General features: G+C 38.4%; 1 protein-coding gene across 3 annotated transcripts in view; it reads left to right on the top strand.

The window, feature by feature from the left end:
- LOC149651331 (protein amalgam-like) overlaps positions 1–16,724 on the top strand; it is an 86,019-nt gene that overhangs the window by 21,516 nt on the left and 47,779 nt on the right. For all 3 annotated transcript variants that reach the window (XM_089848206.1, XM_089848207.1, XM_089848205.1), the window contains one exon: positions 11,957–12,114. In XM_089848206.1, the coding sequence (XP_089704332.1) occupies positions 11,957–12,114 (158 nt within the window). The remainder of the gene's footprint in view (positions 1–11,956; positions 12,115–16,724) is intronic.

The raw sequence follows: 16,724 nt of genomic DNA, 5'->3' as shown, positions 1-16,724 counted from the left end.
GATTGTATACAATTTATACTTCATAACTTGGGACCAAGCACTACCACACATTGCGAGTGATGTTCCCCTTGATTAATAATGACTACACTCTTATTGATTTAACAAAAAGGCGTTCGGTCGGCTGTTGTAATATTCAAAGGCCTAATAGAGTGAAATTAGAACAATGCAAAGGGTGAGAGCGTTAATCACAGCGCGAAGGAATCCATCCAGTTTGCTTTGATGGTATAGTACTGTATTCGTCGGTTGTCCTACCTCTTGCAAAGTTCTAACTCTTCAAGTTGAAACGATTAGAACCCAACTAGTATACACTCCCAACAACATCATTTACAACAAACGGTAAACATTACGCGACGCCTCTTCAATAGACTAACAGACAACTATTAACACCAAGTGCTAATGACAAGTACTTATTTACAAATTACATTACTCAAAGGAAGCTACGGATAAATTAAGAAATTTTTCTCGTGTTACGTAAATCCGGTCTTAGCAGACAGCGCCATTGAATCTATCCACCGAGTCTATTCAGGCTTACTACCACGTGACATTGCACAATCACTACTCCGGGAAATGGTAACGCTATAGTTCTTGAAGCTCCCCTACATATCCCTTTTAAAGTGTTGTAACTTGTACCGCGCATGTTGAAATCACTTCAAAATCCAGTTCTTAACCGTTTTCAGCGAACATAGGTTAAAAACGTTTATTCGAGCGCATGCGCATTGGGAATAAACTTAATGCAATTGAAAAAGCCGTTTCATAACTTCGATTTAACAGAGTTGAGGTTAAACTTGGTCCGTTCCGGGAAACTAAAGGGGCGCGAGGGAAAAACCGGCAACGTGGGGTTTTGTACGGGAACAGGAGGGGCCTAGGTTTGCCGCTGTCTGCGGTTAATTGTGTGCTCAGAATAGACGAGTAATAAATGGGATGGGTGCCCTAGCGTGCATAACCCCAGAATTAGAGGAAAAGAGCTATTGGTTGGAAGCGGCTTTCCCGCTGATTATTTCCGGGATTTTCCCCCACACCACCCCAACCTTAAGCACTATTAAAATTACAACTATGTAATTAACGATGTAAAGGTTACACAAAGAACATTTCCCATCGTAGGTTCTTCGTTACATCTTATTATCTTACGAGTGAAACCAGAAATTTGTAAGGATTAATTTTTATGATGATATTTACAGGTTTAATGGTTAGGAGTTGGCGGATCCAATTGGCTACTGGAGTTACTCAACAAAATTAACCTATTCTAAACCCTTCCCCTAGCATATTTTTCAATAAGACGCGGTAAGGTGAGACGGGTACATATCCGGTTAGAGTAGAGCAACCTTCAATCACAGTCATCTATTTCCGGTGCACAACTGATATTCCGTTCGATCATTTCCTCGATTCACGACAATATAGCGTTATTCGGGGTTATTAGCCTGAAAACGTAGGAGGAGCGGCGCATGCAGACCAACTTTAACCTAAATATACACGAGACACGGAAATGCCTGCCCCTACCCTCATACACTATAACAAGCTTGAAACGGGACGTATTCGTCTAAAAGACTAACATCATTTCGCTTCAAACCAAGATCGCGACGAGGGTATAAACTGGGCACTACGCAGTTTCAATCGGCTTGTCCATTTTCTTATACCTGGAAGTTGATGTACATAGTAGGTCCTGAGATAAACGCTGAAGATAATGCGTGTTGTAACAGCGATGAATTTTTTCAAACAAATATTGTATATTTTTTGTGGCATAATTGTACCAAGAAGTGATATCTAGTTTATTAGGGAGATGGTATAAGATGCCTAAGTATTCGCACGAAATAGTCCCAGTCCCCCTTTCAAAAACAATGGGGGACGTAAAAGGAGGCAGGGCTATTTCGCCTCTCCTCAGTGGGAAAATACGTAATTTTCGTCATTCGCGTCGCGCTGACGTGAGTTTTCAAGAACCAATGAGATGCTGGTTGCAATTTAACTTCGGACCTACGTTTGGACTGGAGATAAAGTTGGAAATGTGGCGAATTTATACCTTCTCCCTAATAAACTAGATACCACATCTTGATTGTACTTAAACCGAGTGTCAGGCTAGATTTATGTCAGAAAATATTTCGTATTACCATGTACCAAAGGTATATATAGATATTACGAAAAGTGCACAGCGGATGAAGGTTGATTCTAAGGGCAGGAAAAAAAATTAAACTACCCCCTCCCGGATGTAGTAGTACTGACTTAAACTAATCCGGTCTGCAGCACGAAAGTCAAAAGATCGTCAAGAACCTTGCAACCGCTGACGGAATTACCAGGTCCTACTAAATAGGATATGTAAGTTGCTTTTTTGAAATTGACGCGCTAGCTATACATGCACACGCGGTATTATCGGGAGAAAAAGGAAATGTATTTGGGCGCCGAAAGAAAAGCGATTGTCACGCGATTTGACCATTTAGCGTAATGTCCACCATTTGGCAGCCTGACCAAACCCCTAGCTCCGTTCGTCTCTCATCTCGATCGCGTTACTCGCAAATAGCAAGCTGACCAAAGATTTTTCTAGCACGAAAACTCATGAGTAACACAACGGAATAAGTACGACAACGACACGACCATGTCTGTAAGTCGATCTAAAAAATGTACGTTGTTTAGACTACTTTATACTGAATTTAAGTAGAACAATTCGCAACCAATTCCTAATTGTGATAGGAGTGAATAATTCTAATGTATCAAATTTTGTTTGACTTTGGGCACAAATGGTTAAGAAAAAGACTAAAAACAAAATGAAAAATTGCTCGGTTGATATTTCGGAGACAACAATGTAACTGTTACAAATGGAGAGACAGAATGGCGTGTAACAAAGATAGCGTGATTGCATTCACGAGCTAGACGAGCTCCCCGAGGAGAGAGAGAGAAGGGGGTCACGTGAGGAAGGTGGGTTAGTTTCGTGATTGTTTGCGCGTGACATGTTTGAAATCGCAGCGGCGACACTCGTTAAGCATTTTGATGGATGACTTCTAAATGAACGGTGAATTAATCGTCGAGGCGGCCTCGTGACAACCGAGTGTTGACTCGAGCAGAATCGTCACGTTCAATTGAATAAAGAAATGATAAAAATATACAGAAGCGTTTCAATCACCAAACACAAAAATGGGAAAGGTTTTTGGATGGTATACAACCTACACATAGTCTCCACTAAAGGGGGTTTAATGTTGCCAGGTCGTTGCAGAGAGAAAGCTAAGTTGGGAAACCAAAATAAACCTCTCAGATTCGAGACGCAATTAAGAGGTTTTTCTTAAATAATTAAATAATTGATATTAATTATTTTAATCGTCATTAATTTACCTTAATTCTAGTTAAATCGTTTTAATAAACTTTATTCCTAAAATCATTTTAATCATAGCTATTGTTGACGTTTTTTGGAAATTTAGGGTATATAAGGCGATTGATTCCGATTAAATGGTCAGAAAATCCGCAATTGCGTGAACCTTTGTTGGAAGACTTGCCATTTGGAGGCTAGACATTTCTCGTAACCCTAGCCGATCACCGCGTACTTCTTAATCCCAACGATGGGAGTAGAAGGCAAAAATTTCTTTTTTGCGAACACGTTTGCTCCGATTTTCAAACTGCGAACGCAGTAACAGACAAATACACACACAGACACGTCCAGTGTAAAACCTCTCCGTGACGTCATCGTCACCCGGAGAGGTAATAAGCAGTTCAGTTACTTGACAACATTGCATTGAAGATCAAGCAGAGAGAGGTGGAAGGAAATTTCTCTGGCAGGCCTACGAGAGTGATTAGCTCCTCGGTAAATCTATGGACTCTAATCTAGCTTAATGTAAAAGTTCAAGCTGAAGTTCCTCGAGTTTTCAAAAGCGAAGACGTTACTCGTGTATTTCAGTAAAGGTTTTTTACCGTCTTTAGCGCGGTTTTGGACTTTGCAGAAGAAGAATAATATTATTACGTTTTTATGATGTAGTACGATATTAAGGACTAGCGAACTACGTAGCGATGTACATAATACCTGGCCTGAAATTTTGTTTATTTCGAAAAATCCTTTAACCTAAGTAAAAAGTTTCCAACAAAACATTTTAACAAAAATAAGATGTTACCCTGAAAAAATAAAAACAAGATCTTCAAAACGAGATGCCCAAGTTTCTCCAACAATTATTCAATAGTTAAACGCGTTGAAATCGTTTAATTAGATCTAAAGCTAATAGTCTATGAGTAGACATTTTCACTCAACGTATCTAGGCGGATTTTGTGGGAGGAGCAGGCCTAACTAATATGTGAATTCCGTTGATTACTGAATTAATTCCTTGATTACGATTATTTTAGGTGATTTCCATAACCTTTACACTGATTTTCCGTTATTACCGCAGATTACTTGTGATTCCTGTTTGAATTCCAACGAATTCAGGTGATTTTTTGGTGAATGCCGTGGTTATCACTGGATTCGATGAATGCAGTTATTATTTCTATTTCAACTGATTATGAGTTTAATTTGGGATTTTCGAATTCCTCGATTGATTATGCGTGGTTATTTCACGAAATGTGTGATTACCGAGGTGATTACAAAAGATTACTAGTAAATTACGTGATTATTCCTGATTTTCTCAAGATTCCACGTGATTTCCAGTAAATATCGGAGATTTCTGATTACCTTTGATTACCCACATTAATTATTGTGATTACTGATGATTTTCTAAGAATTCTAGAAATAAAGTAATCGATTTCTGCGGTTTTGTACAACTGATTATTCAAGTGACTAACCCCTCGGATAAAAGGGTTTCAACAAGATTCTCAACTACAGTTAAAAAGTAATAAGTTTCATGGGATTTATTTTGGGGCGAAGCTAAAAAAGGTTTTTCAAAAGAAACAGGACCTAGTGTTGTGTTTGGCAAAATTCCTCAGGCGCTATTTAATATTATGAAAGTGAAGTTTTTCTCTTTTTTTATTTGGATCTAGGGTAACTAAAAAGTTACATTATACCAAAATAAAAAAGAAGGCATTTTTCACGCCACGTTTTTTCTTTTACTCTCGCATCTTGCTTAAATTTTAAAACTAGCTTTTGATGAAGTTGAAAAAGAGATAACTCAACCACGATAAAGAATAGTCGATGCCTCGAAACTAAATTGAATAAGCGTTAAACCGACCATTTTAATATAATCGAATATTCTTAAATCTACTCTCGTCAACTTAATCGAATCGGAGCCGCTTAAAGAACAGCGACGAGTAACGTATAACAATAAGTATGACCAGGGATAGATTTAATTTTACAAATAGGAATGGAGAACGGTTAGTATTTACTTCAGTCCGACTCCAGAGCCCCCCTCCTCCAACACGTAACGAAAGTTTTAAATTGTCTAATTGGCTCATTTAAACTACGTTTTGATGACGTTTCTGTCGGGGACGGCGAAAAATACCTAATTCCGTTTTACCTCTGTCTCTATGACCCGCCTCTTCTCTCATACACCCTTCCCGGGGAAGGGGGTCCGGGACCGCCCATATCACTCCGTTCTCCATTCCTACTTCTAAAATTAAATCTATCCCTGGTATGGCCAATAAGATCATCTACTAAAAACCGGTCAAATTATCTTATTGAACCTTTATTAAAAAACAATTACTGGTGGTTTTAATCACCTTGCTGTCTACAACATGGAAACAAATCTACCTTAATAAATTTTGAATATTGATAGCAACAACTAGTGTCATACTTATTGTTATTACGTTACCTACGGTACAAGTAAATAACAGTTCTTTGAAAGTATATTTGTTACGCAAAATGCAGCAGGACATTTGACTCAACTTGATTTCTAGAAAGGCGATTTCCCTTCAAATCTATTATTTTATATGCAACTGGTTATTTAGCAATCAGTTTTCAAAATTATTTTAGTATTTTGAACGCTAATAAACTCAAAAACAAGGACTTACTGATTATTTTATCGAAATGCTCAAATCACGCGAGATTTTAAAATTGTTATTTGTAAAATTGAGCGAAGAAAACTTCCAGGGGTAAAACTGATAATGTATTTCTTACCGGCCCCTGTAAAACTCAGACCCGCAATACACCAGTGTACGATATATTTTAAGGAATATTTTCAAAATTGAAAAACCAAGAGTTAACGACTCTTTCAAATTTATACGCTTTGCTTCAAGGTTCGTATAACATTTGGAAAAACGATTTCCCTGACATTTCCAGGGTTTTTTTTACCATGTATTTCCAGGTCCAGTAATTAACCACTGCAGTAGTGGTTAATTTGGAGTAATCACTACGGGATTGGTTATTTTTAGTTGGAGCGACCCCTTCATCAGGGGAAACTTACTGAAGCCTCACGAATTTCCCTGATTTCCCTGAAACTTTACTAAAAATTATAAATTTAACTGATTTCCCTGAATTTTACTAAAAATTGTAAATTTCCCTGATTTCCCTGAACTTTACTAAAAATTATAAATTTCTCTGATTTCTCTGAACTTTACTAAAAAAATTATAAATTTCCCTGATTTCCCTGAAACTTTACTAAAAATTATAAATTTCCCTGAGTTTTCCCTGAATTTTTACCCATGAATTTATTTCCCCGATATTACCAGGTTTGTACGAACACTGGATTGTTTTTACACTCTGTTAAATACTATTGCGTAAATGTAATTGCTTCTCGGTGTGGGCCCGATAAGTCTTTGACAAGACGCGCATGGTTCGCTTTTACGCGAATCTATTTATTTGATTCTTAAATAGGAGTAAAGAAAGCGGAAGAGACGAAGCAGTTTGCCGAACCAACTCAGACACAAAGATTACATCCGCTTCACCAATAACGAAAAATATGTTTTCAAACAAATCCAACCCTTTTTTTTCTTCTTTACCGAAATAAAAGCATCGCTTCCTTCAAAGAAAATATACGAAACAAAAATGCCTTAGAAGAAATAACAGAGTAGCTTACTAAAATACGGTTTTGGAAAATACATCAAAATTTACATAAACAACCGGTTATTCATGTTCATCCTAAGTAATATAATTGATTGCTTGCTTCAGGGATAGATTTAATTTTAGAAGTAGGAATGGAGAACGGTTAGTATTTACTTCAGTCCGACGCATAGCCCAGTATAGAGCCCCTCCCTCCAACACGTAATGAAAAGTTTAAATTATCTTATTGGCTTACTTAAACTACGTTTTCATGACGTTTTTGACGGGGACGGCGAAAAATACTTAATTATTTTTTACCTTTGTCGCTATGACCCGCCTCTTCTTTCAAACCCCTCCGTTCCGTGGAAGGGGTCCGGGACTTTGACGCGCGCTCAGATTACTCTGTTCTCCATTCCTACTTCTAAAATTAAATCTATCTCTGCTTGCTTCTTGTGAAAACATTTGTTCGCCTTTCTTTAGATCGGAAATATAAGGGACACTCCCTAATCAAGTTATGATTGGAGTGTTTTAAGAATGACCCCTTAATTAAATTAGCACTGTCTTTCAATTTCCTATTTAAAATTAAGGGGGTCATCCGTAAAATAATCCAATATTCATAACGTGTGTTGTTAGGAGGTGCATCCCTAGCTGGTTTAGGGCAAAATCGTCTGGTCACAGAAGTATAGAACATTTTCCGACTCAAAATTGATGATTTCCCATAGAACCATCCCACTGTCCTATAGTTACCACCCTCTTTTGGAACAGCTTGTATCCATTCTTTCAAGGATGAAATAATGTTTGGTAAGATAAGCTCAACCATCCGATCACCTATCCGAGGATGTCGTGCTGGTGTTTTTGGCAAAAATATATCCTAACGATACGAGGACCGGCGTGGGGGGGGGTGGAAGTTACCCTGGTTGGGGGATGGGGGTTCAAAAGAGATAAGCTAATGTTTGCCGGAGATTCTTTTAGATTCGAAGGAAATATCGATTTATTGACGAGCTGCACCCAATCGTTTTTAGCCCATTTTCATCTCACTCAACACAAATATGAAATTCCTAACACCACTAACACCCTTTCCTTTCGCACCATACCCAGGACTGGCAAGTCCGCTCGCTCGCTACGACATACGGATAGAGATTACGATACGAGGGACGATTCACTAACACCATTATTGATAACCAAGAGGAATGTTATTCCCGATGCAGTTGACAAGGCTTACCGAGCGTTTCAACCGATTTCACAAATATTTAGTACACTTTAACATATAGACGGGCTGAATGGTCTTTTGGGTTCGATTTGTTGCCATCTTTTTAAATGGTAGCCAGAAATTTAAAAACCCTTCTTTATGAAATAATTTCCGCGTGAAAAGTATTAAAAAATGACCCGACGGGCTGACGGGCATCGCCGAGTGCCTTCGCTCCTAGGGTGCTACAAACATATTACTCATTAGTAAAATCTACACATTCTTTATATCATTTTGATGGAAGATCTTATTACACGCGAGCGACGCCGCGGGTAACAGCTAGTTACGTTATAAAAACTCAGTAACCAATTAGCGACGGACACCTGACTTGATCGCCGTTTGTCTAACGAAAGGAAACGATTTAGTGATTATCCCCTCGTTGCTTTGCGTACATGGAAAGGGGTAATCTCCCATTTTGATAACTGCGGCTAAATAGAATAGAAAGAATAGAATGGATCCATTTTTCATTTGTCCCTGGTGCAAAAATGGTCGAGATGAAAAAAGAGAGCCGGCATGCATCGTACCACGCGGCGCGGTGACGTATTCAGCCGTCGACAACAGCCGAGGCTTAGTAAAAGAATATTATCAAACAACAAAATAATATCGGGAACGGAGAAAAGAAGAAATATTTCTTCTTTATCAAAATGTAATTTATTTCTCCAAAATGAACTCGAAAACAAACTACTCTATTTCAATACTATTCTTTACAACCAGGAATACATACAGCCAGAAGTGTATAATACTTCTCTTCGAGAGAAGTGTACAAGCACAAAGCGGGCGGGGTAATTGTAACACGATTCTTCCCAACGTCATTTTAGATTTGGAGTGTACAAGGTAACTAAACAGAATCACACACGCGATAAATAGTTCCGTCATCATTACTCTATTAGCGCTGCTTAACTATTTGCCAAGGCGCATGCATGCGCTTGTTTGTTTTTGTCTCACGTCAAGGCGAGGTTTGTGGGTTGATTGCTGAGGATTTAGTAAATACCAAACAGTTATAGTATTCACCCTAGCACGGTGCGATAGTTACCCATCTGAAGTTTGATGAGCTGGAGAGCAAACAAAAAGGGTGCATGATCCTGGGAAGAATCATGTTACATAACTAAAGTATTAAGAGGATACAGAGTGTCATCCTTTTATTATCCCCTTCTGATACAGCTAATAAGAATCATTGTGCCTAAATTATGAAAGAATTCGGTTTGTGTGTGTGGTTTTTTTTTGAAACTATTTTAAAAAATTAATTCTTATCGTTAATTTTTCATTCGAAAGTTTCCATTCTTTCGTTTAATTAATTTGTTTTTCAATTTTTAATTCTTTCAATTTTGGAAGAATAAAGAAAATTCGGGGCTAGAAAAGGCGCGAAACCAATACTTCCCGCCTCAAAAGAAAAAGAACGCATCTTCATGCAGATATGTCACTAAATTGTGTAAGAAAGTCGTTTCATATTTAAGGTAAAAGTAACCTTAGAGAAAAGAAGTAAGAGGGAGTAATAATCTGCATTCTGCATTTACAAATAAATGGGACAGTTCCTTAATTTTGAACTGTTTACAAATCAAGAGCAATGAACTTAAACTATTAAGATTGTATTCTTTTAAGGTAATTTAATATTATAGAAAAGGAAACAAGCAATTTGTCCAAATTGATAACGTATACTGTTTCCTTGGTATTTCACTACAACTACGCAACTTCATCCCTGGGGAGATAAATGCATTCGGGGCGAATTTTATTAAAACTACGGCATAAGGGCGACATACAGGGTGTATAAAAAAGGGTGAATAGTGGGATTGGCCGTAGAACCTTACCACCATTTGTACTTCGGTCCAATGGAGCACACCCTGTATGAAAGGCAAAGGTCTGAGCGAGGACAGTTTTTTTCCTATGAATTCATAGCGAGGGTCTTGAACAGGGATGGGGAAAAGGGGGGTGGGGTTAGTTGACGAGGCGGCTTCTTTAATGAGTTCCCTTCCGCTCGGCAGCTCCTAATGAATCCGTAATGAGCTACCAAGATCTAGACCTCGTCTTCCCTCCTTCTTCTTCTCTAAAACCCCCATCCCAAATTCTGGAGCAAAAATGTCTTGGAAGACACGCGATACCAACTTTTTAATCAAGATACAGAACTTATATTAAAATAGATCTTATAAATTTTTCGTATAAGGGGGCCATAACTGGGAGGGTGCATGATTTCTTCGTCGATTTAAAAATATACAGGGTGTTTTTGAAACGTTTGTTAGAAACACCATGTATTATAATGGAATTCACGTGCAAGGGAACGGTTAGGATTATTTCTAGTAAATCAAGGTCATCCTAAAAGAACTGCTTAAAGCTGGGTTGGGGGACGTAAATGGGACAGTTATACATTTTGCAGGTAACTATAGTGAACCCAAGTTTAGCTGATAAATAGGCAACTACTAGCAATTAATTGATGCATCCAGAATATATAAAAGCAGGGATAGATTTATTTTTAGAAGTAGGAATGGAGAACAGAGTAATCTGGGCGCGCGTCAAAGTCCCGGACCCCCTTTCCCCGTGAAGGGGGGTATGAAAGAAGAGGCGGGGTCATATAGCGACAGAGGTAAAACGAAATAATGCATTTTTCGCCGTCCCCGTCAGCAACGTCATCAAAGCGTAGATTAAAACTGAGCCAATAAGATAATTTAAACTTTTCGTTACGTGCTGGAGGGAGGGGATCTATACTGGGCTATGAGTTGGACTGAAGTAAATATTAACCGTTCTCCATTCCTACTTCTAAATTTAAATATATCCCTTATAAAAGTAAAATAATTTATATATTTCAAGTTAATTTCGGGTTTCCAGTCCCTTTTTAATTATCCTCTGTTAAAATGAATTGGGGCCAAGTCATAAATTTTTATTCTAACCGCTAGCTAGATATATTTAATGAAATAAATTTTTAATTATAACATATTAAATATATTTTTGAGTAAGATAGTTACGGATGGGTCGGCAGTCCGTCTTTAATTGTCCTTGAATTAAATTGAGTTTGGGATTAAATATAATTTGTAATTTGTCGTCTTCCCGAATGAAGAATTCTTCTAACAGGAATAATTTATTTGGACCAAGGACCAAGGACGTAAAAAAATAGTGAAAATTATTTATACGTGCTTTATTAAGGCGGCAGACAGACAGATAAGAATTTAAGAAAGTCTTAAAAAAATATAAATCACACCTTCATTTTATAGCTTGCAATTTGTAATGAAGTGAAATTTTGTCGTTAGAATTGGGTCTAGTTCCTAAAATTTCGTAACTATGGAAACAGTTTTACCTATAGCTCCCAGCCGTCTCCCATATAAATTCAATAATCTTAAGCACGTGCAAAATACGCTGATATTTAATATTTCACGAAGATTTTCTTCAACTTTAAATTTAAACCACGCCCCTTTGTCGATTTGAACGTGAAAATGTTTATTAATTTGTATATCAGGGATAGATTTAATTTTAGAAGTAGTAATGGAGAACAGAGTAATCTGGGCGCGCGTCAAAGTCCCGGACCCCCTTCCCCGGGACGGGGGGGGTATGAAAGAAGAGGCGGGTCATAGCGACAGATGTAAAAAGGAATTACGTGTTTTTCGCCGTCCCCGTCAGCAGCGTCATCAAAACGTAGTTTAAGTGAGCCAATAAGATAATTTAAACTTTTCGTTACGTGTTGGAGGGAGGGGCTCTATACTGGGCTATGAGTCAGACTGAAGTAAATACTAACCGTTCTCCATTCCTACTTCTAAAATTAAATCTATCGCTGATTATATACCAATTTTTTCACTCTTAAACTCTATTAAGGTTAAACTATGGAATAATTTATTTAAACATTTTATTTGCAGGCAAAGATTCGAGCGTGGGTGGTGGTGGTGGAAGTGGAGGGGGCAAAGGAGGTGGGGGTCCCGAACCAAGTTTCCTGGAGCCCTTGCAAAATGTCACCGTGGCCATCGGCAGAGACGCCAGAATGCCCTGCGTCATTGACAACCTTGGAAAATTCAAGGTAAGAGCACTTCCTTTTCAACATCTTAAATAACGTTTTAGTTATATTTATAAGTCATCTATTTAAGTAAACGCTCAAGGATGATAAATAATAAATGGACGCGTACCTTATACAAGCAACCAATCAGTTTCAATTGCCGTGTAGGTTTGGCGCGAAACCTTTTTATCGTATCGCGCAAAATCTGTATCGTTCATCATCGCGATTTATGTAACCTAAACTAATTATTATTAAACTACCTTAAAGTGTCTATATGAGAACGAATTAAGCGTATTGCCTAAAGGAGGTGTTTCAAATCATATTCGACCCCCGAATGCTCCATCCAATGAATGAGCGGTGACTGCGTTGATAGGGTCCAAGAGCGCTCGCTGTACAATCTAATTAAGAACGGTAACTGAACCGAGATGGACTTCGAACTCTATTTTAAAGTCCCATTCACACAAAGATGTTTCTGAATTTCCAAGCAATATGCGCAAAAGTTTCAAAAGTTAGGTCAACGCGATAAAATAATATAACGCAAAGGGACTAACTTCCTCTCTTTGCCATAGACACTATAGTTCTGAAATTTGCGATGTAGAGCCTGAATAGATCTCCAACCAAGCTCGCCCAAAAACCCAGACACGACCGAGACGCGGACAGCTTTTAATTAACGCTATATTCACTATTACCAAAAATGAGGTTGAGAAAAACTGAGCTCTCCTCAACAGAAGCTATAGTTGGCGAAGCGAGAAACGCTCGCGATGCTCAAATTCGGTTTACTGTATACAGAGAATACCTTTATTTTGGTCGTGGCCTTCACATTTTTTATAAACAATTTATATCTGAGAGGCTCAAACAAGTAAAGCAAGTTAGTTCCTTAGAGTTGTATTATTGCCAAACGTTATCAGATCCTAAAATTCTCAAAGACGATATAGAAAGCGATTACATAGGCTGTATGGCTAACGTTGTTAAAATAATTTTAACACGAACTGACGGAGCGAGTAACTTGATGGGAAGCGAGCACCACTCACTTTCATCGGCGTCTTTCTCGCATAGCCTCGGGTTGACGGACATCTTCTCTTTCAAAGAAGTCAGGGACTGTATTTTATTATTATTAAGATGCATTTGGTAGGAGGGGAGACACTGACGTTCTAAGCAAACATTTCCACCCCTTCCATCTTCGCGGGGGGAGCAAGGAAGGACTAGAGTCAACCGAGCGTGGTGAGCCGCAATGTGACAGCTACAGAGTCCAACCTAAATTTCCATGACGAAAATACGCTCTAGGAAAATGATGATGCGCCAGGATGAATTTTGGTAGCGCTGTCCTGGACACATTGTTGATAAGTCAAGAAGGGCAATAACGGGCATTTATTTTCGCGTATTCTTATAGAAGATTGCGACAGTCATATCGCGATAATTTTAACTTCATTGATCGGTGTCATTTGCTATACTATTCAAGTGTACTCTTTACCATCCGTTTGTTGGAATAGAAAAGAACCAAGTCCTGCCACGACAAACCAGCTAGGGTGGGTCACTCTACGGGCGGGAAAGTGATTTTATTTCAGATGGTAGAGGGTTTTAACATGGATGAAGGATGGCCGTGATAGGATGTGAAACTCCCTATACTAAAAAGTAGACAAGTCGATACTAGCGCCGCCTGGTTACCAGCGCTGGAAACCCTCGTGGGAAAAATAAAAAATACTGGATATAAGAAGAAAAACCCACTGTTTTGCTTCTAGCAGATGACGCTAAGAAAAAAAATCGACGGTAACGCGTGTTTTTTCTTATCTCCAGTATTTTTTAATTTTTCCGCCAGGGTTTCCAGCGCTGGTAGCCAGGCGGCGATAGTATCGACTTGTCCACTTTTTAGAATAGGGAGTTGCACATCCTATAGAGCGTCGAATGTTTTTCACGCGCATGGTTTTAACCCATAGATATTAAATAAGAGAAACAATCGTGCACGGTTTCAAGTATAACGCCAAGTACCTTATCGTACGACCAAAGGTTCTGACTAATTGACTGATAATAGACGCGGCCATATTTCCAACCGGGCTGATGCGGTAAAGGTCAAGTTTTACCATGTCTGTTAGTTTATTCATATATCTATGGAAGAGGAGACGGGAACTGCGATGAATATTAATGGTCGTAAGCTCTCACCAAGTGTTTGGCAAAGAATAAACGAAGCGGAAGTACTTGGACCGTTTTTCTCCCTACATATATATACTATTCATCCTTATATAGTAAAGTTCCAGTAATGTTCTTTTTTTTTTATTTCACGGTCCTAATGTTTCGCTTAGAACGAATGGTACATAGGTACCATTTGTGAGAAGGAAAGCTTTCACTATAGCTTCGTGTCATCATTTTAAAAATCGAATCGCTACTTGAAGATATAAAACAAGTCCAAATTGAACTTTCCCCAAGAAACCCCATTAATATAACGACTGTCTACGCGCAAGCGCGGATCACATAGCCTGGCAAGAGTACTTATAGATATAGAAAGGTGAATTTAAAAGAAAAATATGTATTTCGTCATTTTTAGTTGCTCATACAAAACCCGAGAAGTTTTATGGCTTATTGAAAGAAGAAGACTACGTCGTAATTTTTCGGTTTTGTTCGAAGGCACGTATAGAGAGAAGGCACTTTCAGTTGGCTTAGTAGCGCGTCACAACATTCCTAAGTCTCAGCGCAGTTCTGGCAGCCATATTGGTGGTTGTCATCGTTTTTCGATGAATTTCATATAATTAAAAAAATTCACATCATTTGCAACTTGGCCGCTCTGAAGCGGATGAAATACGCGTAGGAAGCAAATTTTTGCCAGTCGAGCCGCTTTTGAGGCAGTCAACGAAATAATTTAAGATCTACCCCAGCTAGGCCTAATTCCTCATTTGAGAATTTACGCTAAAGAAGAGAAAAAGAAGCCAAAATTACATTAGAACGTCGATGGAGAAATTAATCCCCCAGAAATATATTAATCAAACTTTCTCGAAGTTGTCACAAACCGCGTCAATACGGCCCCACGAGATATTCTCAAAAACGCATGGAAATTTTAACTATGAATATAATCAGGGATAGATTTAACTTTAGAAGTAGGAATGGAGAACGGTTAGTATTTACTTCAGTCCAACTAATAGAGCAGTATAGAGCCCCTCCCTCCAACACGTAACGAAAAGTTTAAATTATCTTATTGGCTCACTTAAACAACGTTTTGATGACGTTGCTGACGGGGTCGGCGAAAAATACATAATTCCTTTTTTACCTCTGTCGCTACGACTTTGACGCGCGACCAGATAACTCTCGTCTCCATTCCTACTTTTAAAATTAAATCTATCCCTAGATGTTCTCATAGTCTCTAGCATAAGTATAGTAAGTTTCATACTTATGGAACATATTTTATCAACTTATGGTTGTACTAGCGACTACGTTTGTACATTAAATGAGTCCTCGTTAACTTCGGCATAATCTATTTTGTACAATAGCTCTCAACAGAAATTTTTCTGACAAAATGCGCGTTTCCTGCGTATGGAGGGAATTAGTTAAGGCTGGAGTCAGCAATCAAGAATCGTCGTAGGCTCAAATTAAATTTGCTCCCGACTTTCTTCTTAAGTCACGTGGTTAGTTCTCATCCGCGACGCATCCAAAACGGAGAAGTACATCGAAAGAAGTACAAAATATCATTTACGTAATTATAATCTCTTCCCTGTGTCGCCTAATTCTAAAGAGGACCAGCTAAGAAGTAATTCTTCGATCGGATTACAGTGAATTTAGGGAATCATTCACTCCACTAAAATTTTCACACAAAAAGAAAATTCGGTTCATTTACGTGTGGCCAAGAAGTGATATCTAGTTTATTAGGGAGAAGGTATAAGATGCCTAAATATTCGCGCACCATAGTCCCAGTCCCCCTTTCAAAATTCAAGGGGAGACGTAAAAAGAGGCCGGGCTATTTCGCCTCTCCTCAGTCGGAAAATACGTAATTTTCGTCACTAGCGTCGCGCTGACGTGAGTTTTCAAGTACCAATGAGATGCTGGTTGTAATTTAAGAGGCGGGGATTAACTCCGGACCTACGTTTGGACTGAAGATAAAGCTGGAAATGAGTCGAATTTATACCTTCTCCCTAATAAACTAGATATCAGTTCTTGGTGTGGCCCTACAGCTCTGAAATTAAATTTCAAATGACCTTGATATACTAAAGGTGTACTTGTGTATCGACAAAGTGTACCACAATGGATTTCCCTTCCATTATGGGATTTAACAGGCAGTAGGGTAGGGAGAAGCGTATTTTGACTTAAAGTTCCAAGTTGCAGATGGATTTTAAATGAGTACATATACATTCAGGATCGTATATTTTTCAAGCAAATAAATTTAGTGAATATAAAATAATTTATTTAAATATAAGGGAGCCAGCTAGGTTGGAGGAAAGAGGAAGAAGATGCCGAATTGAATAGAAATGTTACAGAAAATCCTCTTAACTGAAAGACGAAAAGCGAGGAAAGACGCTTTCAAACAAATCGCTCACTCAGTGCATCAAAGAGAGAAAGATATACTTACTATACAGGGTGTTTCTGATAAAAGTCTGCCATAAAATAAAGGTTGCGGTGTTCTATGGGCTAAACCATCGGTTCATAAGATATGC

This window comes from Phalangium opilio, unplaced genomic scaffold (genome assembly GCF_054372755.1).
Source record: "Phalangium opilio isolate 3A_F unplaced genomic scaffold, DU_Popi_V2 ptg000082l_1, whole genome shotgun sequence".
NCBI classification, from domain to species: domain Eukaryota; kingdom Metazoa; phylum Arthropoda; class Arachnida; order Opiliones; family Phalangiidae; genus Phalangium; species Phalangium opilio.
Note: the sequence above shows the minus strand (reverse complement) of the source record. Positions and strands in the feature narration are given on the sequence as shown.